Below are 27,487 nucleotides of genomic sequence, written 5' to 3'. Positions count from 1 at the left end.
CATCAGGAATACCGTCCGATACATGAGTCCCATTGACTTGTATTGGTATCGGGTATCGGTATCGGATTAGATCCGATACTTTGCCGGTATCGGCCGATACTTTCCGATACCGATACTTTCAAGTATCGGACGGTATCGCTCAACACTATTCGTGGGTCCATTTCCAGGGTGGGAAGCATCTGGCAACATTCGGATCTAACAGAGTAGCAGAGTGGCAACCCTGTAGTCAGCACTATTTCGAATCATAACTAGAATGTAAGTCCGCAAGGACAGGGTCCTCTCCACTTTGTACCAGTCTGTCATCATAAATTTGTGTACTATAAATGATATCTACAACCCTGTATGTAACCCCTTTCTTGTGTACAGCAGCATGGAATTAATGGTGCTATATAAATAAATAATAATAATAATAAAATAATAATAACTATACAGGTATCACATTGCAGATATTGCAGAAAGAGGGCACTCATATGTCGGGCTCTTCCATGAGGTCCAAGCCCATGCTGTGTTGGTGGCAAGGTAACACTGATACTTGTTTACTCCATCCCCTCATGCCAACCACGAACAACACAGAGGGAATTATTATCCTATTCATCTTCAGACAGTTGCTTGTCCATCTTCTCTTCCTCCTCCATTTGTACTTTGGATCTTGAACCTTCACTAACAGTTTGTCTGTTATCTCTAGCCCCTCTGATCACAGTAATGCACTCTCCCTTGGTATCTACCTGTGTGAGGACAGTTTGGAACTTTGAGACAATGTTATCCTTTCCGCATCCTCCTTTCTGGGACCACAACCTCCTCCCACAGGCTATTCAAAGTCTGCTCCAGCATATAGATGACTGGAAAAGTAATGTGGATGATGGCATTGTCAATGCTAACCATCTTAGTAGCCATTTCGAAACTGTGCATAAGGGTGAAGAGGTCCTTAACCTGTGCCCACTACCTAAACGTGATATTCACATCTTTACTGCATTGGCCCAGGCTATACAACATACATCATACTGTGTGAGGGCTCTTTGTTGCTGCCACAGTCGCTGCAACATGTGCAGTGTAGAATTCCACCATGTTGGCACATCGCATATCAACCTGTTAACTGTCATGGACAAAGACCTCTGTATTGATGAAAGTCAATGACCTGAGAGATGTGAATAGTGGAAGTGAGCACGCAGCTTTCAAGCTTTCTGCAGCAGCTCACCCAGGTCAGGATTGTGTCGGAGAAAACGCTGTACCTACAGGTTGAGGACGTGACCCATGCAAGGCACGTGTGTGAGGTTGCATTGGCGTAGGGCTGCCACCGTTTGCAAGGTTATCAGACGCGGCCTTCCCTAGATGCAGGTTCAGCGGAGACAGCCATTGCTCAAACATGGTCTGGAGAGCAGTCCACAACTCTTCAGCTGTATGACTGCTATTTCCGAGGCATATTAATTTTAACACTGCCTGATTGCAGTGAGACATGGCTGCGCAGTACAGAGGTGGTGGGGATTCATTTTGCACTGTTGGAACTCGTGTCTCATTAAGGCAGAGGTTGAGGGTGCAGTTGGAGGCCCTAGATGAGGTGGAGGAGGCAGAAGCAGTGGAAGAAGTATGAATTATAGAGGTTTGGCCATGCTTACTCATCCAAGTATGTGTGGTGAAATGCACCCTGACAGACATAGATTTAGTCAAGGAACAGGTGATGCTGTCTGTGACATGTTGATATAGCGCAGGCACAGCTTTCTTAGAAAAGTAATGGTGACTGGGCAACTGGTACTGGGGGACTGCAACGGCCATCAGCTTTCGTAAACCATCTGTATCTAAAAGGGGCATTCATTAAAGATTTTCCCTGACCCACTTCCTGTGGGCTGAGAGTAATGAAACTTGGAACAGTCATTAGTCGTCATTCTCTACATAGGTGCCATCTAGGGACACATACTTGCCCCATCTCTTTAAGCCACTGTAAACACCTCACCTGTAGAAGTCGAAAGGTTGCTCCAAAAACCACGTTGTGACTTCAGAAATCAGAGTCTCATCATCTGGAAAATGATTTTGCTTCAAAAATAACTTAATTACTAGAAAGAGGTGGAAGTCCGATGGTGTGAGGTCGGGTCAATAAGGAGGATGCGGTAGAATTTTAAAGACACAGGAGCATGCTTCCACTTGGGAAACATGTGAGTTGTGAACTGGTGCATTGTTTTGCAGAAGACGGAACTTTGGTCAGCATGCCAAGTCTCTTGGTTTTGATGTCCTCACGCAATATCCACAGCAGTGAAGCATAGTATGCTCCAGGGATCATGCCCCCTTTGCTAGGAAATCCATCAATACTACTCCGTGCTGGTCCCAAAATACTGTGAGCATGACCTTGCCTGCCGGAGGTTGGGCACATGCGAGTTGCAAATTGACACGTAATCTATAGAGACTACATCACTAGATGGACGTAAAGTCTTCCTTCAACCTTAATAACTATGTAACTATGTAATTATACATGTGTAGTTTCAGCGTCGTGTGCTAAATAGTAGTGGGTCAGGGGAAATCTTTAATAAACACCCCTCGTACCAGGCAGAAATGCAGCATTTCCCTGGTCAACAGATTGGAGCTGGTGAAGTTCAACCTCTTAGTTTTGTCATGTGTAGGAGGAATCATTCTTTTATGTGACCACAACTGCGGGACTGTGGGCTGCCTTGTAGTGCTGAGAGAGGGTGAAGTACGGTGAACAGGTGGAGATGTTACGATGGATTGAGAAAGTTTGCTTGTTCTCTGATATCGTTTAAAAACAGCAGGCATGATAGCTTCCATTACAGCTGGTGGCGGAATCTCAGTCAGCATGACTGGAGTGGGTAAAGAATCTGAGGTTCTGTGGTCGAAAACCTGCATCACAATACTTGGTACAGTAAAAGAGGAAGAGGAAAAGCAGCAGATGCGATTGATGAGGTGGCTGACGGTTGTGAGATCTATTGGTCTGCATTTTAGGGCAGTAGATTCCCAGAGTAATGCATGTTGATTGAGCATTTGAAGGTTCAAACATGTAGTAGTTAAATTATTGCACTTTTTCCCTCTACTTTTTCCATATTTTTTTTGTAAAGTTGGCAGATTATGTGAGCTCATCTTTGCGGTGTCAAAAAATGCCCAGGCTAGGCAACCCTTTCCACCCCTGTGAGCTGCAGACCCATGAATGCTGCTGGTCAAAGCCACAGTTGTGGCTGACGATGCATTACTCAGTGTGGCTGCATCACTACATGTCTGTGACATATGGCACAATGTAACCTGCTTGTCTTACTCCTCCTCAGATGACTACCTACTCAGCTGTTTGCCTCTGTGTTGATGCCAACTGGGATCTACCACCGCATCACCATCATCTTCTGTGTTATCACATTCCTCGCCCTTAGAGTCACTCTCGTCCTCTTCCTGCTGTGACAGCACAGTAATGTCCGCATAAACCTCAGATATCTGAGTCTCATCAGGATCACCTCCCCCACGGAGGTTAATGTCAGGATGCTGTTTGGACCCTACTTCATCCTGCCCCAGACCTATGTTAAAAAAAAATTGGCATTGGTGTAGATTTCCTCCTCTTGACTCTGTGAAACTTTTCAGTACACTTCCTATGCCCATGGCAAAGAATGTGTGAACAGCTCTTCAGACTTACCCATCTGTGCTTTCCTACAGTCAGTTGCACAGTTGGAGAGTTATGACATGGGGGAAAGCAAGGGTAACTTGGCTCCCCCTTCTGTGGACTCTACTGGGTGTGATGTTGAGGTGGAGGATGACGATAGTCCACTTGAAGCTGTGCTTGCCATCCATTCAAGCACATGCTCTTTCTGGGCCTCATCAACAAGTCATACAGCTGTGCATCTGCCAAAGAAAGGTAGTGGAGTAGCCCATCCAGTAACAGAAGTTGTCAGTTGTCTTTTCATAGGACGTGACATTTTTGATTCACTAGTGCTTTAACTAACATTACCACCTACCACACGTACACCTTGATCACCAAGCCTAAGTCCTCTTCTACCATGACCTCGCTTTTTCCCAGTCATGTTGCTCAAATACTGTGGTAGAAACACAGTATGAACAAACAAAAAATAACTTTTAACTCTGCACCAGCTCTGCAAAGAGCTGAATTTCAGCGACAGTAAATGACAACGTGAAATATGACATGCTGAATCGCATTAGCCATAGAAAAAAGAATTGTTTGAGTGGATGAGGCCTGTATGACAAAGAAAATATGCTCCAAACAATTTTAAATTTAGATCTCCCCTACTGTATGACGTTGGTAACCAACAACATTTTTTGTGCCTGTGGATGAGACCTGTATAACATTGACCAGACGCTACAAACAATTTGAAAGTGAGATGTCCCCTACTGTATGATGTTAGTAATATGACGTTAGTAACAGAATAAACATTTTTTTCCCTGTGGATGAGGCCTGTATAGCATAGACCAGAAACTACAAGCAATTTTAAAAAATTAGATCTCCACTACTGTTGAAAGTTAGTAACAGAAGAAATTATTTTTTTGTTGGATGAGGACTGGAAAAATAGACTAGATGATACAAATAATTTCAAAGTGAGATCTTCCCTACTGTATGATATTAGTAACTGAAGACATTTTTTGCCTATGGATGAGGCCTTTTTCACATAGACTAGATGCTACAAGCAATTTCAGTGTAAGATGTCCCCTACTGTATGAGGTTAGCAGCAAAATAATTTTTGTTGGCCTGTGTATGAGGCCGTATAATGTAGAATAAATACTATAAACAATTTCAAAGTGAAATCTACCCTACTGTTTGTTGTTAGTAACATAATAAATGTTTTTGTTGTTGTTGGATGAGGACTGTATAAAATAGACTGGATGCTACAAACAATTTCTAAATGAGATCTCCTCTACTGTATGATGTTAGTAACTGAATTTTTTTGGCCTGTTGATGAAGCCTGTATAACATAGACTAGATGCTACAAACAATATGATGTCCCCTACTGTATGACGTTAATAACCAAATAGATTTTTGGAGCCATTGGATGAGGCCTGTATAACATTAATTAGATGCTGCAAACAATTTGAAAGTGAGATGTCCTATACTGTATGACGTCCGTAACAGAATAAATATATTTTGGCCTGTGAATAAGGCCTGTATAACAGACTAGATGCTACAAACAATTTCAAAATGAGATCCGCCCTACTGAACAATGTTAGTAATTGAACATTTTTTTTTAGTGTGTGTGATGCCTGTATAACCTAATATATATGCTCCAAAACTTTTCAAAATCGGATTTAGCCTGTATCCAAAAAATATATATTTTTTTAATGTGCAACAGCTCTGCACACACAACAATTTTACTGCCTCAAAATTACAACGTGGGACAAGGCGGGCTGTATGACATTTAGAAACAGAAAAAAAATATTTTTTTGATGTGCGTGAGGTCTGCAGACAGCTTACTTTCAACTTCAAATTATTACAACAATGGATATGGCGGGCTGTATGACGTTTAGCAGCATATTTGTTTTTCAATGTGCGTGAAGTCTGCAGACAGCTTGATTTCCCTGATAGAAAATTACAATGTGGGATATGGAGGGCTGTGTCACATTTAGCAACAGAAAAAAATATTTTTTGGATGTGCATGAGATCTGCAGACAGCTTAATTTCAACCCCCCTTAATATTACAACATGGAATATGGCGGGCTTTATCACGTTTAACAGAATTTTTTTTTTCATCTGCATGAGCTATGCAGACAGTGGAATTTCACCATTACTTAATAACAAAATGAGATATGGCATGGGGAATCATGGTAGCAGCTGCCCCCAAAAATTATGCTATTACAGCGTCAAAATGGTTCTAAAACAAGATGTTCACTCTTTTTATGGAGAAGGACGTGATTTCAGCAGCCAATTACACTAGCCATTGTGTCAAGACATTGTGGATGTTTCCTGTGTAAATTAATATCCAAACAAGTAGATCATGGAAATCCTAAATCATATGTGAACATATATTCCCTTAAGGCCGGTTTCACACGTCAGTGGCTCCGGTACGTGAGGTGTCAGTTTTCTCACGTACCGAAGCCACTGACACACGTAGACACATTAAAATCAATGCATCTGTGCAGATGTCATTGATTTTTTGCGGACCGTGTCTCCGTGTACCAAACACGGAGACATGTCAGTGTTCGTGGGAGCGCACGTATTACACGGACCCATTAAAGTCAATGGGTCCGTGTAAAACACGTACCGCACACGGAAGTTCTCCGTGTGCAGTCCCTGTTCCGTGCAGGAGACAGCGCTACAGTAAGCACTGTCCCCCCCACATGGTGCTGAATCCGCGATTCATATCTTCCCTGCAGCAGCGTTTGCTGCATAGAAGATATGAATAATAGTGTTTAAAAGAAAGATCTATCTGTCCCCCGCCCCCCCACCCCCTGTGCACCCCCCCGCTGTTCTGAAAATACTCACCCGCCTCCCTCGCAGTGTCCTGTCCTGGCCGCGGCTTCTACTGTATGTGGTCACGTGGGGCCGCCGATTACAGTCATGAATATGCGGCTCCACCTCCCATAGGGGTGGAGCCGCCTATTCATGACTGTAAATGAGCGGCCCCACGTGACCGCATACAGTAGAAGGTGCGGCCAGGACAGGAAGCAGCGAGGGAGGCGGGTGAGTATTTTCAGAACAGCGGGGGGGCGCACAGGGGGTGAGGGGGCGCACAGGGGGTGGGAGGGCGGGGGACAGATAGATCTTTATTTTAAACACTATTATTCATATCTTCTTTGCAGCAAACGCTGCTGCAGGGAAGATATGAATTGCGGATTCAGCACCAGATGCTGGTACATGTGGTACCCAGCACGGTGCGTGTGGTACCCAGTGGGCACACGGGCGGCACACGTGTGCCTCACGTGTGCCACACTGATGTAAACCAGAAACGTAGAGGCACACGGACACGGATAATTCCGGTACCGATTGTTTCCGGTACCGAAATTATCTGGACATGTGAGACTGGCCTTAAAAACAAACTTTAATGTTTCAATCTTTAAAAACACCAACCCAGTGAAATAATTGGTAATATACCAGAGGTATCAAAAAAGACCATGCAGCTGCCTGTCAAGACCCTACAATAAGCCTATTATCACCCCTGCCTGGCTGTGGAGGTTGGCACCCTAAGGGTACCGTCACACAGTGCCATTTTCATTGCTACGACGGCACGATTCGTGACGTTGCAGCGTCGTATGATTATCGCTCCAGCGTCGTAGACTGCGGTCACACGTTGCAATACACGGCGCTGGAGCGATAATTTCATGGCGTATTTGCGATGTAGAAGCCGTTGGTTACTGTGCGCACATCGTATACAACCTGTGTCACACGATGCAATCATGCCGCCACAGCGGGACACTAGACGACGAAAGAAAGTTTCAAACGATCTGCTACGACGTACGATTCTCAGCGGGGTTCCGGATCGCAGTAGCGTGTCAGACACTACGATATCGTAACGATATCGCTAGAACGTCACGAATCGTGCCGTCGTAGCGATTAAAATGGCACTGTGTGATGGTACCCTAAGAGACCAACAACATGCATAGAGTCTTCAACAATGCATGACATGTTTTGCCTATATATATCGGTTATTAAGGTTTTTGCTGCCAAGCACAATTTGAGCAGACAAAACATGTCATGCATTGTTGAAGACTCTATGCATGTTGGATGAAATTTGTTAATATTTATGTTTGTACTGCAGGATCCCTATAGGGAATTTCTAATAGTATTTATCTTTTTTTCATCTCAGCCCTTTAATATATTGTTTTCCCACCTTTATTTGTAGGGTTGATATAGGGGAGTAAGGGATAGTCTACGGTGAGTGGGGAGCCAAAAAATCATCTCTTAGGGTGCCAACCACCACAGCCAGGCAGGGGTGATAATAGGCCTATTGTAGTTTCTTGACAGGAAGCTGTATGGTCTTTTTTGATAACTCTGGTATATTACCAATTATTTCACTGGGTTGGTGTTTTTTAAGATTGAAACATTAAAGTTTGTTTTTAAAGGGAATATATGTTCACAGATGTTTCCTGCGCCCTGATTGGCTAGCTGCAATGTGCACACATAAAATTAGAAGAAGAAAAATAATTACTGTTTACAAGCACGCTGCTCCTCTAAGCTCTCTCCACCCCCTGCCATCATCAAACATGTGCCCCACGCTCATCATACAAAGTGCTGAAAATACTTTAGTATTTAGTGTCAACACTAGTGTTGAGCATTCCGATACCGCAAGTATCGGGTATCGGCCGATATTTGCTGTATCGGAATTCCGATACCGAGATCCGATACTTTTGTGGTATCGGGTATCGGTATCGAAACAACATTAATGTGTAAAATAAAGAATTAAAATAAAAAATATTGCTATACTCACCTCTCCGACGCAGCCTGCACCTTACCGAGGGAACCGGCAGCGTTGTTTGCTTAAAATTTGCGCTTTAACTTCCTTACGCGAAGTCCCGGCTTGTGATTGGTCGCGCGCCGCCCATGTGGCCAGGACGCAACCAATCACAGCAAGCCGTGACGTAATTTCAGGTCCTTCAGGATTTTAAAATTACGTTCCGGCGTTGTGATTGGTTGCGTCGCGGTCACATGGGCGACGCAACCAATCACAAGCCGTGATGTCACGGGAGGCTGGACACGCGCGCATTTTAAAATGCGCGTGTCTCCTGCCTCCCGTGACATCACGGCTTGTGATTGGTTGCGTCGCCCATGTGACCGCGACGCAACCAATCACAGCAAGCCGTGACGTAATTTCAGGTCCTTCAGGATTTTAAAATTACGTTCCGGCGTTGTGATTGGTTGCGTCGCGGTCACATGGGCGACGCAACCAATCACAAGCCGTGACGTCACGGGAGGCAGGAGACGCGCGCATTTTAAGATGCGCGCGTGTCCAGCCTCCCGTGACGTCACGGCTTGTGATTGGTTGCGTCGCCCATGTGACCGCGACGCAACCAATCACAACGCCGGAACGTAATTTTAAAATCCTGAAGGACCTGAAATTACGTCACGGCTTGCTGTGATTGGTTGCGTCCCGGCCACATGGGCGGCGCGTGACCAATCACAAGCCGGGACTTCGCGTAAGGAAGTTAAAGCGCGAATTTTAAGCAAACAACGCTGCCGGTTCCCTCGGTAAGGTGCAGGCTGCGTCGGAGAGGTGAGTATAGCAATATTTTTTATTTTAATTCTTTATTTTACACATTAATATGGTTCCCAGGGCCTGAAGGAGAGTTTCCTCTCCTTCAGACCCTGGGAACCATCAGGAATACCGTCCGATACATGAGTCCCATTGACTTGTATTGGTATCGGGTATCGGTATCGGATTAGATCCGATACTTTGCCGGTATCGGCCGATACTTTCTGATACCGATACTTTCAAGTATCGGACGGTATCGCTCAACACTAGTCAACACAAATATTTCCCTGCACTTGTTACCAAATGTTTCCATTTTTTTCCGATTTTATAAAATTTTGCTCATGTTGCCATCACGAATCCGAATATATTATATTTGTGCCGAATTTATTTTTGGCGATCATTTTTCGCAGAAATTCACTCATAACTAGTTGTAAAACACCTGAATAAAAATATCTACCCTACTCTGTGCCCCTTGATAAATAATGGCTCATCATTGTGTTCCTTGCACAAAATATGATCCACACACTCTGTCCCTGTTATGGTACATACTCTCCACATTGCACGTTCCTTTCCATATTGTGCCCCATATTCACACTGTACTCCCACGATGGCCCCATATACTGCCCTATACTGCCTTATACTTTGCTTTTTCAACACACACCCCATGCTCGGCAGACTGTCTCCTCCTTCCTGTGGTCTAAGACTATACTCCCATGCTGGCCCTTCTACATACCATCCCCTTGCAATACCCAGTCTCTATTCTATGTCCACTCACATTTTTCCCATTCCATACTGTCTCCTCATACTATTTCCCTCAAAACTCTTCTGTCACATCCCCCTCCCCATATTGTTTCCACACTCATCCCCCCTTACTCCCCTTATTGTCAGTACCCATCCCCCTTTGCTCCCAATACCATGACCTTACCAGTCCCCATATTGTGCTCAAATTTTCCCCTCTCGCTTTCCATGCTGTGTCCATGCCCAACCCTCCTCGCTCTACTGTACATACTCTATCCGCACCCATCCCCCTTGCTCTCCATGCTATGTCCTCAAATTTCCTCCTTCAATCCCCATACTGTGTATGCACCCATTCTAACCCCTCGTTCCCATTCTGAGTCTACACCCATCCCACTCCTTTGCTCCCTGTACAGGATCAGGATGGGAGAAGACCCATGGGACTTGACTTGTCATTCAAGACTAGTCATTTGAAACACATAGTCCTTTGCTGACTATTCAAAGTATGTTCTCTTTGAACTACCACAGTGTTTCAGAGAAAAAATACATAACTGCAATAATGTAGCCTGTTTGATTCATGCAGCATAAACTAGAGACAACATGCATCCCATGTCAGGTTTTTAATGATCTAAGATGTATATATTTTTGATATATTTGATTGCTGGTTTACCTTATAAAAGTTAGTTTATTATCCTTATTAGTTATGTTAAAGGTAGTTGAGATCCAGTATCGGAACTATTAAAAGTCAATAATTTATTGGATCAATATTAAAAAACTGTAATACATGCCAAGGGGGGACATGAAACACCTGATGCATTTTGGACAGTGATGTCCTTAGTCATAGATATTTCTATGACTAAGAACATCTCTGTCCAAAATTAGTCATGTGTTTCATGTCCCTCCATGGTTTGTTTTATTGTTTTTAGAATTGAGAGTCCTCAGTGGTTGATACAATTAAATGGCTAAAGGTATCAACCACTGAGGACTTTCAATTCTAAATATTTTTCTATCTACTGGCTTACATTGTACCAAGATACATATCTCTTCCTGTATTGTTTTGTAATGTTGATCCAATAAACTATTGAATTTTTATAATTCCGGTGCTGGATCTCAGTTATTTTCACCCTGTCTGCTTACTTGGGGATGCCGACCTCTTGGATTTCTGTATTGGACAATTTCTGAATCCATGGACATTTTGCTAGATTTGGTGAGCTGATGGTGATTTTCTTCCTTTATGATTGCTCAATAGTTATAGTGATATAAGACCTATGGTAGATCTTGGCTATTTTACTATAGGATTTTATGGTGAACTAACAGTAGCTCGGTAGAATCTATAGTTTCAGATGCTGTGTCCGAAATAAGGATGCTAGATTGTTCCTGTATTTGTCTGAAATTGTACTTGGAGTCAAGATATTTACAACATTTGCATAAGATTTTCCAATTCACTCATTTCTATATAGACTGGAACTTTGACAGAAGACATCTTGGATTTGTATGGTGTTCTTCCTTGTGATAAAAGATGGTAAGTTTTAGTCAGCATAACAACTGTAAAGTGTTTGCCTGCCAGGAGTGAAAGCTCAATCAGTGGCCAGTGCAAACAGTCAATCATTCAATAGCAAAGCTAATTGTTCTATATCAATAAATTGTGCTCTCCTTCTTTAAGCAAGCCCCAAGGGACCCCTATTCCATATAACTCTTGCGCTTCCCATGGTGTCTACTATTTTTATTCTTTTTTAATCCACTCCTTTTTTTCTCAAAAATGTTAAACTTAAAATTAATATTAGTTAAGCAATGCTATGTGCTCCAACATGCATTTTTAGTTTTCAGGATACGACATTTATCACTTCTGATAATCTATGCTGGTGTCCAATACTTCAAGCAATGGCAAGCTGTCACTCACTTATCACATTGGATGGAAAATTACTAGGAGATCCAATGGACTTGAAGATGTTTGAGGGAACAGGTTGGGTAAGTTACATGTTAAAAAGGTTTATGTGTTAAAATTTTATAAGAATATACCATTCACCTCTATTATTATGCACCCATCTACAACTCAAATTCCAAAATATTTGGGACGCTGTGTAAGATGTAAAGAAAACAAGAATGCAATGACTCAAAATTTCTTATTACCATATTTTATTTACAAAAGAACAGAAAAAATCAGAAGTTGAAAGTTAGACATTTTTCCTTTTCATTTGAAAAAAATTAACACATTTAGAAATCGATGGCAACAATATATCTAAAAAAAGGGTAAGTGGTACTAATGAAAAACAGCTGGAGGGTCAATTGACTTGAAAATTACATGACTTTGTAGAAAAAAGTATGTTGGAGAGGCAGAGGTGGTCAGAGGTTCACCAATCTCTGAAAACTGAGTGTTAAAGAGATAGACTGACTGACGTATGAATGGCTGTGATGGGAATAACCCTTCATTAATAAATCTGAATTTAATATATTGAACAGGAACTCGTAGATTACAAGGTAAAAATCAGAGAAAATGACCCATATAAAGGCTGCACAAAGGTGAAACCTGGACCTTCTGCTGCAAAGGCAAGTTAATTTTATTTTCATAATTTTATTTTTCAGTATGATTTTCTAAAAAAGTTTAACATATTATGTGTTATTGATTATGTTTTTAATCTTTAATCTCATGAGCATTAAAGGGATGGTTCAACCTTTTAAAGTAACTATAAAAGCCGCCCAGCTGGAAATATAATAAGATAATTAAAAAAAATAACAGATACAAACCGCTACTCATCTACCAGTGCCCAGATTTCCCTCTTTGGATCAGTACATTGTTTTAACCCCTTTCTGACATCAGATGTAATAATCCGTCCATGTGCCCTGGGCCCATTTGACCACGGACGGATTATTAGATCTTCACGATCATGCGCACGTGGGTGGTGTGCAGGCAATCGCCGCCGGATTTCAGCCCTGGCAGTAAATCACTGACCGCTCCCAGCACTTTAACCCCCGAAATGCTGTGATCGAACACAATTGTAGTATTCCGGGTGCTGGTAGAGGGCTGACAGCCCCTCTGCCCTTGGATCGGAGACTCTTCAGAGTGACGCGGGGTCCCAATCATTGCCATGATGACCGGATGTCCCACAGTGAGACAAAGTAAAAAAGTTTAAAAAATGTAAAAAAAAATAATTCTAAATAATTGCAAAAATATTTAAAAAACAAATAAAAAATAATAATAATAAAATCTAAAGATAATGTATCTATAAATAAATATTTGAATGAAAAAAATATAAATAATAAAAGTATATATATTTGGTATCGCCGCATCCGCAATGACCAGACCAATAAAACTATCCAACTAGTTAACCCCTTGAGTGAACACCATAAAAAAATAAAAAAACAAGGCAAAAAACAATGCTTTATCATCCTATTGCTGAACAAAAAGTGGAATAAAACGAGTTAAAAAAGACGGATATAAATAAACAGGGTACTGCTGAAAATGTCATCTATTCCCTAAAAAAAAGCCAAATACAGCTCCATCAGTGAAAAAATAAAAAAGTTATAGCTATCACAATAAGGGCTTGCTCACACTTTGCGGATTTTGCTGCGGATTTTTCCGCAGCGGATTTGGAAAAACCGCAGTGCAAAACCGCTGCGGTTTTCACTGCGGATTTTCCTGTGGTTTCTTCTGCGGATTCCTCTGCGGGTTTTCAACAGCACTTTCCTATTGGTGCATGTTGAAAACCGCGGCGGAATCCGCAGAAAGAAGTGACATGCTCCTTCTTTTTTTCCGCAGCAATTCCGTGCGTTTTTTTCAGGGATTTTCTGCAATGTGGGCACAGCGGTTTTTGTTTTCCATAGGGTAACATTGTACTGTACCCTGCATGGAAAACTGCTGCGGATCCGCAGCGTCAAAACCGCTGCGGATCCGCAGCAAAAACCGCAAAGTGTGAACATAGCCTAAGAGTATCTAAAAATAATTATTTTTTCTGTAAAATAGTTTTTATTGTGTAAAAGCGCCAAACATAAGAAAACAATATAAATGTTGTATCGTTGTAATCTTAATGACCAGAACAATAAAGCTGCTTTATCAATTTTACCACACATGGAACAGCATGAACCTCCTCAAAAAAGAAATTCCTGAATTGCTGTTTTTTTTTCATTCTGCCTCCCAGAAATTGGAATAGAAAGTAATAAAAAAATGTAATGTGCCTGAAAATGTACCAATAAAAATGTCAACTTGTTCCGCAAAAAACAAGCCATAACATGACTCTGTTGGCCAAAATATGGAAAAATTATAGCACTCAAAATGTAATGATGCAAATACTATTTTTTGCAATAAAGAATCTTTAAGTGAGTGATCGCAGCCAAATATAAAAACCCAATATAAATCTGGTATCGCTGTAATTGCACCGACCTGAAGAATAAAGTCGCCTAATCATTTATACTGCATGAGGAAAACCAATTCTTAGCCTACTTAGCCTCAATTTTTTATTCAGCCTCCCAAAGATTACAGTAATGTTCAGCGCACATTTATCCTGCTCTCTGCTTTAAACTCTTACACCAGGGATTCCATGTAAATTTCTAAAATACAGTCATATGACAAAGTTTGGGCACCCCTATTAATCTTAAGCTTAATGTTTAATAAAAAATGTTTTTTTTGCAACAGCTATTTCAGTTTCATATGTCTAATAACTGTTGGACACAGTAATGTTTCTGCCTTGAAATGAGGTTTATTGTACTAACAGAAAATGTGCAATCTGTATTCAAACAAAACTTGACAGGTGCATAAGTATGGGTACCATTATCATTTTCTTGTTTTAAATACTCCTACCTACTTTTTACTGACTTACTAAAGCTACTAAAGCACTTTTTTTGGTTTTATAACCTCATTGAGCCTTGAACTTCATAGCTAGGTGTATGCAATCATGAGAAAAGCTACTTAAAGTGGCCACTTGCAAGTTGTTCTCCTGTTTGAATCTCCTCCGAAGAGTGGCATCATGGGCTCCTCAAAACAACTGTCAAATGATCTGAAAACAAAGATTATTCAACATAGTTGTTCAGGGGAAGGATACAAAAAACTGTCTCAGAGGTTTAACCTGTGAATTTCCACTGTGAGGAACATAGTAAGGAAATGGAAGAACACAGGTACAGTTCTTGTTAAGGTCAGAAGTGGCAGGCCAAGAAAAACATCAGAAAGGCAGAGAAGAAGAATGGTGAGATCAGTCAAGGGCAATCCTCAGGCCACCTCCAGAGATCTGCAGCATCAACTTGCTGCAGATGGTGTAATTGTGCATCGGTCAACTATACAACGCACTTTGCACAAGGAGAAGCTGTATTGGAGAGTGATGCGAAAGAAGCCGTTTCTGCAAGCACGTCACAAACAGATTTGGCTGAGGTATGCAAAATCACATTTGGAGAAGCCAATTTCTTTTTGGAAGAAGGTCCTGTGGACTCATGAAACCAATATTGAGTTGTTTGGTAATACAAAAAGGCGTTATGCATGGCGGCAAAAAACACAGTGCGTTGTATAGTTGACCGATGCACAGTGACACCATCTGCAGCAAGTTGATGCTGCAGCTCTCTGGAGATGGTCTGAGGATTATCCTTGACTGATCTCACCATTCTTCTTCTCTGCCTTTCTGATGTTTTTCTTGGCCTGCCACTTCTGGCCTTAACAAGAACTGTACCTGTGTTCTTCCATTTCCTTACTATGTTCCTCACAGTGGAAATTAACAGGTTAAATCTCTGAGACAGCTTTTTGTATCCTTCCCCTGAACAACTATGTTGAATAATCTTTGTTTTCAGATCATTTGACAATTGTTTTGAGGAACCCATGATGCCACTCTTCAGAGGAAATTCAAACAGGAGAACAACTTGCAAGTGGCCACTTTAAGTAGCTTTTCTCATGATTGCATACACCTAGCTATGAAGTTCAAAGCTCAATGAGGTTACAAAACCAAAAAAAGTGCTTTAGTAAGTTAGCAAAAAGTAGGTAGGAGTATTTAAAACAAGAAAATGATAAGGGTGCCCATACTTATGCACCTGTCAAATTTTGTTTGAATGCAGATTGCACATTTTCTGTTAGTACAATAAACCTCATTTCAAGGCAGAACCATTACTGTGTCCAACAGCTATTAGATATATGAAACTGAAATAGCTGTTGCAAAAAAAAACAATTTTTATAAAACATTAAGCTTAAGATTAATAGGGGTGCCCAAACTTTTCATATGACTGTATATATATATATATATATATATATATATATATATATATATATATATATATATATATATATATATATATACATATATATACACATATATATATATATATACACATATATATATATATATATATATATATATATATAATTTTATATATCTTTCTACATATTACATTTGTTTCATTGTATATCATGTGGTTTTAATTATTTTTTATAAAATTCTGGTGCATTGTGATGTGTTTATGATTCATTTATATTTTAATTAATGTTTTTGTGTGTAATCATGATCTGTTAAAATAAAATAAAACGTATTTAATATTTTATTCATTCATTTGAATACTTTTTTTGGGTATATATTATTGTTTTCAGTATTCATAGTGTTTTATAGTGTCATAATAGTGGTATTTCTTTCTGCTCCTTTGTTCTTTTCAATCACTGTTTATCATTTATGTATTCTTATATGATGTTTAAATATATGTTCATACAATTAATAATAATAGTGGTATTTCTTTTCTGTATAGGTTTTAAAGCTCCAGAATTGGCACATCTAATAGATGCGCCTTTTCTAGGTAGCTGCTTTTTTTAGCCTAGGGGGCCCATATCCATGGCCCATTACCATCCTGAGAATAGCAGCCCACACCTGTGAGTTTTGCCGGGTTGGTTGTAAACTATAGGGGGACCCCACGTCGTTTTTGTCTTTCATTCATTGTTCCCTGCTCACTGGCATAGCAGTGGAAAAAGGATGAGAGCCAGCTTCAGCACCAGATTCAGTGAAACAGCAGCTTACAGTAGCTCTGCTTCCCCTGTGGCCGTCCGTGTGCACGGAGGACAGTGTACATTGTTCTCCGTGTGCAGGACATGAGTCCGGAAAAAAATGGACATGTCTCCTTGTTTTGCACTCGGACACAAGGTCCATCAAAACACGCTGACATCTGCATAGACCCATTCATTTGAATGTGTCTACATGTGTCAGTATCTCTGGTACGTGAGAAAACTATCTCTACACGTACCGGAGGTACTGGCGTGTGAAACTGGCCTTAGACTGAGCTAGGCTGAGGGGGTGATAGATTTAGAGGTTTTCTTCTGTCAAACTCCTTAGGTTACACATTTACTCCTGACTAGAGATGAGCAAATATTTCAATGTTCGATTTGGATTACATTTGCCGAATTTGCAATATTCGCTGATTAATTTGTCGAATATTCACCGAACATAATTGAACACCATTATAGTCAATGGGATGCAAAAACAAACGCATGCACAACACCTTAGAACGACCCCAAATGCTGCCGAAACACATCACATGAGGGACAGACACAAGGAAAGTGGCCTTAATTCACCCACAGTACAAATTGCAGCATGGAACTGCAGCAATCAGGCAGGCATGAGGTATCGGGGTATACAACAGCATTTACAGCTTTCCAATGAACATCACAGTAAGATGAGGTGGGTGAGGAATCGGTGAAGGGCCCCTTTGCTGGAAGCCCTGATAACACATGCAACACCTATACCTGCTTTCATGCTGAGCCACACTTAGGTGGCACAAATATTAGTTTTCTAGTCTCCATTGTCAGAAAAATGTAATGATAGTATCATGGGTAGTTGAGTGCAAGGAAGTGGAGGCCTGACGGTCTCGGAGGCCTACTGCTATAGGCAACATGCATGAAGGAGATCTAACCATGAGTTTTCACATTTCCAAAAATTATTGGCAGACACCACAGTAGTGGCATCAATTTCACCACAGTAGAAATAGTAGAATAGGGACCGACAGGTCTTTCTCTACACCTAATCCAGCAGATGGACACTCATCAAGGAGTGTCATGGTTCCCAATGGCAGGGAAACATCAGAACACAAAAATAACGGACGAGCTCTGGGTGATGGAATCTTAAGCTGACCGTGAGCTAAATCTACCACACAACTAACAGTAGCCAGGGAGCATACCTACGGCTTCCTAGATGCCACGCGCCAGCCGGAGGACTAACTACGCCTGGTAGAGGAAGGAACAGACCTGGCTTACCTCTAGGGAAATACCCCGAAAGATGATAGCAGCCCCCCACATGTAATAACGGTGAGTTAAGAGGAAAAGACATACACAGTATGAAAGTAGATTTAGCAAAGAGAGGTCCACTTACTAGATAGCAGAAAGATACAAAAGAGGACTTCACGGTCAACTGAAAACCCTTTCAAAAACCATCCTGAAATTACTTTAAGACTCCTGTGTCAACTCATGACACAGGAGTGGCAATTTCAGCCCACAAGAGCTTCCAGCTACAGAGAATAACAAAACTGCAAACTGGACAAAAGATACAAAACAAAAGGACAAAGTCCACTTAACTGATCAGCAGACTAGTAGCAGGAACATGCAACCGAAGGCTCTGGTTACAATGATGACCGGCAAGGAAATGATTGGAGAGCAAAGCTAAATAGGAAACTCCCAAACACTGATGGGAGCAGGTGAACTGAGACAGCAAAGACACACAAGTCACCAGTACCACCAGCAACCACCAGGGGAGCCCAAAAGCGGATTCACAACAAAGGAGTGTTCACATGTCCAAAAATTATTGGCATACACCAATAAAGTGGCATCAATTTCACCACAGTAAAACAGTAGAATAGGGAACAACACCCAATCCAATAGATGAACAGCCTACAAGGTGTGTTCACATTAAAAGAAATGAGGGCCTTACACCACAGAAGTGGCATCAAATTCACCACAGTAGTAATAGTCTAATAGGGACCAATAGGTCTTTCACTACACGCATTTCAGCAGATGGACACTCAACCATGAGTGTTCACATGTCAAAAAATTATTGGCGGATACCGCAAAAGTGGCATCAATTTCAGCACTGTAGAAATAGTGTAATAGGGACCGACAGGTCTTTCACTACACCCAATCCAGCAGATGGACACCCAACTTGGAGTGTTCACATATTAAAAAATGAGGGCCTGACACCACCAAAGTGGACTAAGTTTCACGAGAATAGAAATAGTATAACTGGGACTGACACGTCTTCCACTACAATAATATGAAAAAACACGGCACTCATAAACAAGTTTGTGATTGGTGCTCAAGTAGGGTATCCAGCCCATCAAATGTTAGTAATAAACTTGGCACTCGATTAGTGAAAAAAGAATGTTCCATTTATTTTTGCATCCTTCCACAACAGCAGTATATAGCGCAGACATGCAGATCCTCTGACAGAGTGCATATACATAGCGACAGTGCTTGCAAGCAACAGACACGCTGCTTTAACAAGTTATCTGCAAACAGCATTCAGTATCATTCTAGATATAATTCTAATGAAGGTCCAGTGGCAGATCGATAATTTCTTCCACTACAGCTAACTCAGCAGATGTAGACAAACCATGACTTTTCACATTTCTACAAATTTGTGTTAACTTTAGCAGAAGCAGTTACAGAAGCGAAACTAAAGATATCACAGAGTGCAGTTACGTGACAATAGTGCATCACACTAAAAATTGCAATATCACCTAGTCTTTACAGTATGCGATTGGGGTGCTAAAATCCTTGAAGATCCATGACTTGTTCATATTAATGAAAGTTAGGGGGTCAACACTTTCAGGGGACAAATGTATGCGCTTATCCATCAGTACACCACCAGCAGCGCTGAAGACATGTTCTGAAAGAACGCTGGCAGCCAGGCATGATAAAACCTCCAAGGTATGTGAGGCAAGCTAAAACCACGCCTCCATTTTGGAAGACCAAAATGTGAAAGGGTCTAAACCATTCCTGATGGTATTGATGTTTAGTTCTAGATTTTCCTGCACCATCCTCTCTATTTTTTCACCACGTGTAAGACTTGAACTCTGTCGTGCTGGTGCACAAGTTGGCCTAAAAAAAGTGTCAAAGGACTCACAGGAATTGCTTTTTCCACTTCTACCACTGCTGCTGCTGCTATTGTTTTGGCATTGACGAATTGATGGGCCAGAGGTTGGAATTCTACAGCTGCGATGCGAACTGTGTGCTTCAATGCTGTCTTGGGGAAAAGCTCACTTAAGGTTGTACAAAAGCATGTTTCGATACTACAGCATTTGTGGGTCCCTTTCTAGGTTGGGAATCATCTGGCAAAATTTGGTTTTATAATGTGTATCTAATAAAGTGGCAACCCAGTAGTCAGCATTATTCCTAATCATTACTACACGGGATCATGTTGCAGATAATGCAGCAAGAAGGCACTTGTATCTCAGGCCCTTCCATGAGGTCCGAGCCCATGCTGTGTTGGTGGCTGGGTAACAATGAGGCTCGATTCCTCGGTCCCCTCCTTCCAACCCTGAATAACAGAGAGGAGAGGAATATCCTCTTCATCTGACAGTTGCTCGCCCAAAATATCTATCTCCTCCATTTGTTCCTTGGATCTTGCACCTTTAATAACAGTTTGTCTGTTATCAACAGCCCTCCTCCACCCTCCCTTTACACCCACCTGTGTGACAACAGTCTTGAACTTCGAGACAATGTTATCCCTTCCGCAGCTTCCTCCTCTTCTTCTGGGACCATCATCTCCTCCTGCAGGCTATTCAAAGTCTGCTCCAGCATATAAATGACCGGAATAGTGATGCTGATAATGGCTTCATCAGCGCTAACCATTTCAGTAGCCATTTCAAAGCTATGCAGAAGGGTGCAGATGTCCTTAATCTTTGTGCACTCTGTAATATGCAATATGACATACTGCATCATGGCTCGCTGCTGCCACATTTGCTGCAACATGTGCAGAGTGGAATTCCACTGTCGGCACATTGTATATTAACCTGTTAACTGGCAGGGATGAAGACCTCTGTATTGATGCAAGTCGATGAGCAGAGGGATGCGAACAGTGGAAATGAGCACACAGCTTACATGCTTTCTGGAGCAGCTCACCCAGGCCAGGATAGTGGCTAAGAAAATGCTGCACCACCAGGTTGAGGATGTGAGCCATGCAAGGCACGTGTGTGAGGTTGCCTTGCCGTAGGGACCCACAAGGTTTGCACTGTTATTGGACATGGCCTTCCTTGGATGCAGGATCAATAGAGACAGCCATTGATCAAATTCAGCCTTGAGTAGTGTTGAGCGATACCATCCAATACTTGAAAGTATCGGTATCGGATAGTATCGGCCGATACCCGAAAAGTATCGGATATCGCCGATACCGATACCTGATACCCATACAAGTCAATGGGACACCAAGTATCGGAAGGTATCCTGATGGTTCCCAGGGTCTGAAGGAGAGGAAACTCTCCTTCAGGCCCTGGGATCCATATCAATGTGTAAAATAAAGAATTAAAATAAAAAATAGGGATATACTCACCTCTCCGGCGGCCCCTGGACGTTACCGCCGTAACCGGGAGCCGTTGTTCCTAAGAATGCACGCTTGAAAGACCACGTTGCGGCTTCTGATTGGTCGCGTAGCGGTCGCGTGACCGCTATGCGACCAATCACAAGCCGTGACGTCATCTAAGGTCTTACAAGCGCTTGAAATACCTTAGATGACGTCACGGCTTCTGATTGGAGCGAACATACATACATGCTACATACATGCTACATACATACATTCTACATACATACATACATACATGCTATATACTACATACATACATGCTACATACATGCTACCTGCTACATACATACATGCTACATACATACATACATACATGCTACATGCATACATTCTACATACATACATACATGCTATATACTACATACATACATGCTACATACATAAATACATGCTACATACATGCATACATACATGCTACCTGCTACATACATACATGCTACATACATATATACATGCTACATACATACATGTTACATACTACATACATGCTACATACATACTACATACAGGCTACATACATACTACATACATGCTACATCCATCCATCCATACATACTACATACATACATACATGCTACATACATGCTACATACATACTACATGCATCCATCCATACATACATGCATACATACTGCATACATACATACAATACATACATATAGACATACAGTACATTAAACATAGATTACATACTCACCATTACTTGTCACTTTGTTCCCCGAAGCCATGTCATCTGTAAAAAATGTGAAAAAAACAAACAACCACTATACTCCCTGTCCGCAGAAATCCACGAGTGTCCCACGACAATCTCCCGTGGAGAGCAGCAGCACCAGATAATGCGACTGCTCTCCAGGGGCTCCAGGAACACAATGACAGGAGGAAGGTATCCTTCCGCCACTGTATTCCTCCGCCGCTGTAAAAAAAAGGCCCTAGTCTCACTTTATGGCATTGCTGTATGAGACATTTTCCCATGCAGCAATTGCCATAAAGTGACACTTTGAACTCAGGTAACCTCAGTGATACACTGCAGGAGCCATTGTCTCCTGTCAGTGTGTCACTGAGGGTCCTATAGAGCAGTGACATCACCCGATGTCACTGTTCTATAAGGGAGATCGTCGTGGGACACATTATTAATTGGACTACGGCGGACAGGTAGTATGTGGTTTATTATTTTACGTTTTTTGCAGGTGCTGAAGTATGGTAAGTATGGTGAAATGAAGAATATTAAAATACTTTTACCTAATGTGTGTGTGTTTTATTAACCCTTTTCTTATTATTGGATTAATAACGCATAGGCGTCTTATTGACGCCTCTCCGTTATTAACCCGGCTTAATGTCACCTTACGATAGCAAGGTGGCATTAACCCGTTATTACCCCATATCCCACCGCTACACGGGAGTGGGAAGAGAGGGGCTAAGTGCCGGTATTGGCGCATCTTACAGATGCGCCATTTCCGGGGCAGCTGCGGAATGGTATTTGTAGCCAGGGGGGGACCAATATCCATGGCCCCTCTCTAGGCAATGAATATCAGCCCGCAGCTGTCTGCGTAGCCTCTCTGGCTATAAAATATAGGGGGATCCCACGTCATTTTTTTGGGGGGTCCCCCTATTTTAATAGCCAGTAAAGGCTACGCAGACAGCTGCGGGCTGATATTCATAGCAGGCTACAAATATTGGCCTCCAGCCGTCGGCTTTCCCCCTCTGGTGCAGAAAACTGTGCGGGAGCCCACGCCGTTTTTTTCCGTTTTTTTTTTAAATTCAATGCTCATTAAGGCCTCTTTCACCCTTGCATCAAGACGGGTCTGTCGCTATGCGTCGGGCCGACGTACCGACGCACGTTGTGAAATTTGTACACGACGTGGGCAGCGGATGTAGTTTTTCAACGCATCCGCTGCCCATTCTGAAGTGCGGGGAGGAGGGGGCAGAGTTTCTTCCACGCATGCGCGGTAGAAAATGGCGGACGCGATGGACAAAAAAAGTTCACTTGAACGTTTTTTCGTGCTGACGGTCCGCCAAAGCACAACGGATCCGTTGCAGGACGGACGCGACGTGTGGCCATTTGTCGCGATCCATCGCTAATACAAGTTTATGGGGAAAAAAAACACATCCTGCGAGCACATTTGCAGGATCCGTTTTTTTCCGCCAGATCCGTTTTTTCAGTCGGATCCATTTTTTTCCGCCAGATCAGTTTTTTCCACCGGATCTGTTTTTTTCCACCAGATCCTTTTTTTTTCTCCGGATCTGTTTTTTCCTGCCAGATCCGTTTTTTTCTGCCAGATCTGTTTTTTTCTCATAGAGTTGTATTAGTACCGGATTGCGCCTGATGGCCACAAGATTCATCCATTTTTTGCAGGATCCGTCAAAAAAGCTGTTTCCGCCGGATGGAAAACACATAGGAACGGGTTTTGTCCGTTTTTTTCCATGCATGTTTCCATTCAAATCATGCACATTTTCGGTTTATTTATTTTCCAAAAACCTCATCAAAACCTGCATCAAAACTGCACCAAAAACTGCATCAAAAACCGCACCACAAACCTGCACCAAAAACTGCATCAAAAACCGCACCAAAAACCTGCACCAAAAACAGCACCAAAAACCTGCATCAAGAAAAGCACCAAAAACTGCATCAAAAACCGCACCAAAAAGCTACATCAAAAACAGCACCAAAAACCTGCATCAAAAAAGCACCAAAAGCTGCATCAAAATCCGCACCAAAAAGCTACATCAAAAACAGCACCAAAAACTGCATCAAAAACCGCACCACAAACCTGCAACCAAAAACTGCATCAAAAACTGCACCAAAAACTGCATCAAAACTGCACCAAAAACTGCATCGAAAACCGCATCAAAATCCGCACCAAAAACCTGCATCAAAAACAGTATCAAAAACCACACCAAAAAGCTACATCAAAAACAGCACAAAAAACTGCATCAAAAACCGCACCACAAACCTGCACCAAAAACCGCACCAAAAACCTGCACCAAAAACTGCATCGAAAACCGCATCAAAAACCGCACCAAAAACCTGCATCAAAAAAGCACCAAAAACTGCATCAAAAACAGCATAAAAAACCACACAAAAAGGCCACGTTCACACTTTGCAGCCTGCTCTGCGGGTTAATCCTGCAGCGGAATTGATAAATCTGCAGGGCAAAACCGCTGCGGTTATCCCTGCAGATTTATCACGGTTTGTTCTGCGGTTTCCGCTGCGGGTTTCCGCCTATACTATTGATGCTGCATATGCAGCAATATGCAGCATCAATAGTAATGTAAAAAATAATAAAAATTGGTTATACTCACCCTCTGATGTCCGGATCTCCTCGGTGCTGCAGGCGGCTGTGCCGACAAGGACCTTCGTGATGTCACGGTCATGTGACTGCGGCGTCATCACGGTCATGTGACCGCGATGTCACCACAGGTCCTGCAAGCACAGCAACTGAGACCGGACGCCGCGGGCAGCGCTGAGAGGTGAGTAAAGCATCATTTTTTATTTTAATTCTTTTTTTTACACCAAAATATGGTTCCCGGGGCCTGGAGGAGAGTCTCCTCTCCTCCACCCCAGGTACCATCTGCACATTATCCGCTTAACTTCCCGCAACGTGGGCACAGCCCCATGCGGAAAGGGAACAGATCAATGCATTTCTTTGGGTGCAGAACCGCTGCGATTCTGCACCAAGAAGTGACATGCTCCTTCTTTTTTTCCGCAGAAAAGCCGCGCGGCTTTTTCCGCGGAAATCCGCAGCGTGGGCACAGCGGGTTTTGTTTTCCATAGGGTAACATTGTACTGTACCCTGCATGGAAAACTGCTGCGGATCCGCAGTGTCAAATCCGCTGCAGATCCGCGGCAAAACCCGCAAAGTGTGAACGTAGCCAAAAGCTACATCAAAAACAGCACCAAAAACTGCATCAAAAACCGCACCACAAACCTGCACCAAAAACTGCATCAAAACTGCACCAAAAACTGCATCGAAAACTGCACCAAAAACATGCACAGAAAAAAAGTACCAAAAACTGCACCAAAAACATACATCAAAAACCGCACCAAAAACAGCACCCAAAACTGCATTAAAAACCGCACCAAAAACCTGCACCAAAAACTGCATCAAAACCTGCATAATAAACTGGTGCAGTTTGGATGCGGTTTTTGATGCGGTTTTTTATGCTGTTTTTGATGCAGTTTTTGATGCAAGTTTTTGGTGCAGGTTTTTGGAGCAGTTATTGGTGCAGGTTTTTGATGCGGTTTTTGATGCCGTTTTTGGTCCAGTTTTTGATGCAGTTTTTGGTGCTGTTTTTGATGTAGGTTTTTGGTGGGGTTTTTGATGCTGATTTTGATGCAGCTTTTGGTGCTTTTTGATGCAGGTTTTTTGTGCGGTTTTTGATGCAGTTTTTGGTGCAGGTTTTTGGTGCGGTTTTTCATGCAGTTTTTGGTGCTGTTTTTGATGTCGCTTTTTGATGCGGTTTTTGATGCTGTTTTTGATGCAGTTTTTGGTACAGTTTTTGGTGCAGGTTTTTGGTGCGGTTTTTGATGCAGTTTTTGGTGCTGGTTTTGATGTAGCTTTTTGATGCGGATTTTGATGCTGTTTTTGATGCAGTTTTTGATGCAAGTTTTTGGTGCAGGTTTTTGGCGCAGTTATTGGTGCAGGTTTTTGATGCGGTTTTTGATGCCGTTTTTGGTGCAGTTTTTGGTGCAGGTTTTTGGTGCAGTTTTTGATGCAGTTTTTGGTGCAGTTTTTTGATGCAGTTTTTGGTGCTGTTTTTGATGTAGGTTTTTGGTGGGGTTTTTGATGCTGATTTTGATGCAGTTTTGGGTGCTTTTTTGATGCAGGTTTTTGGTGCGGTTTTTGGTGCAGTTTTTGGTGCAGGTTTTTGGTGAGGTTTTTCATGCAGTTTTTGGTGCAGTTTTGATGCAGGTTTTGATGAGGTTTTTGGAAAATAAATAAACGGAAAATGTGCATGATTTGAATGGAAACATGCATGAAAAAACCAGACAAAAACCGTTCCTATGTGTTTTCTGTCCGGCGGAAACAGCTTTTTTGACGGATCCTGCAAAAAACGGATGAAACGTGTGGCCATCAGGCGCAATCCGGCGCTAATACAACTCTATGAGAAAAAAATGGATCTGGGGGAAAAAAACGGATCCGGCAGGAAAAAACGGATCCGTCGGAAAAAAAACGGACCTGGTGGAAAAAAACGGATCCGGTGGAAAAAAACAGATCTGGCGGAAAAAAAACGGATCCAACGGAAAAAAACGGATCTGGCGGAAAAAAACAGATCCTGCAAATGTGCTCGCAGGATGCGTTTTTTTCCCATAGACTTGTATTAGTGACGGATCGCGACGAATGGCCACACATCGCGTCCGTCGTGCAACAGATCCGTCGAGTTTTGGCAGACCGTCGGCACGAAAAAACGTTCAAGTGAACGTTTTTTTGTCTGTCGCGTCCGCCATTTTCTACCGCGCATGCGCGGCAGAAATTCTGCCCCCTCCTCCCCGCACTTCAGAATGGGCAGCGGATGCGTTGAATAACTGCATCCGCTGCCCACGTCGTGTACAAATTTCACAACGTGTGTCGGTAGGTCGGCCCAACGCATAGCGACAGACCCGTACCGACGCAAGGGTGAAAGAGGCTTTTATGAGCGTTGAATTTAAAAAGAAAAAAAACGGAAAAAAATGGCATGGGCTTCCACGCAATTTTCTGCGCCAGAGGGGGAAAGCCGACGGCTGGGGGCCAATATTTGTAGCCTGCTATGAATATCAGCCCGCAGCTGTCTGCGTAGCCTTTACTGGCTATTAAAATAGGGGGACTCCCCAAAAAAATGACGTGGGGTCCCCCTATATTTTATAGCCAGAAAGGCTACGCAGACAGCTGCGGGCTGATATTCATAGCCTAGAGAGGGGCCATGGATATTGGCCCCCGCCCCCGGCTACAAATACCAGTCCGCAGCCGCCCCGGAAATGGCGCATCTGTAAGAAGAATGTATGTATGTAGTATGTAGCATGTATGTAGCATCTATGTATGTATATAGTATGTATGTAGCACATATGTAGTATGTATGTAGCATGTATGTATGTATGTAGAATGTATGTATGTAGTATGTAGCATGTATGTATGCAGCATG

At 42.3% G+C, this 27,487-nt stretch overlaps 1 protein-coding gene across 1 annotated transcript in view; it reads left to right on the top strand.

Moving 5' to 3' along the window:
• LOC143808065 (putative cation-transporting ATPase 13A4) overlaps positions 1-27,487 on the top strand; it is a 597,320-nt gene that overhangs the window by 357,581 nt on the left and 212,252 nt on the right. The window contains exons 13-15 of the mRNA XM_077290324.1: positions 11,312-11,373; positions 11,672-11,819; positions 12,312-12,398. Of these exons, the coding sequence (XP_077146439.1) occupies positions 11,312-11,373; positions 11,672-11,819; positions 12,312-12,398 (297 nt within the window). The remainder of the gene's footprint in view (positions 1-11,311; positions 11,374-11,671; positions 11,820-12,311; positions 12,399-27,487) is intronic.

Source organism: Ranitomeya variabilis, chromosome 2 (genome assembly GCF_051348905.1).
Source record: "Ranitomeya variabilis isolate aRanVar5 chromosome 2, aRanVar5.hap1, whole genome shotgun sequence".
In the NCBI taxonomy this organism is placed as follows: domain Eukaryota; kingdom Metazoa; phylum Chordata; class Amphibia; order Anura; family Dendrobatidae; genus Ranitomeya; species Ranitomeya variabilis.
The sequence above is the reverse complement of the archived record's forward strand: the minus strand, read 5'-3'. Positions and strand labels throughout refer to the sequence as shown.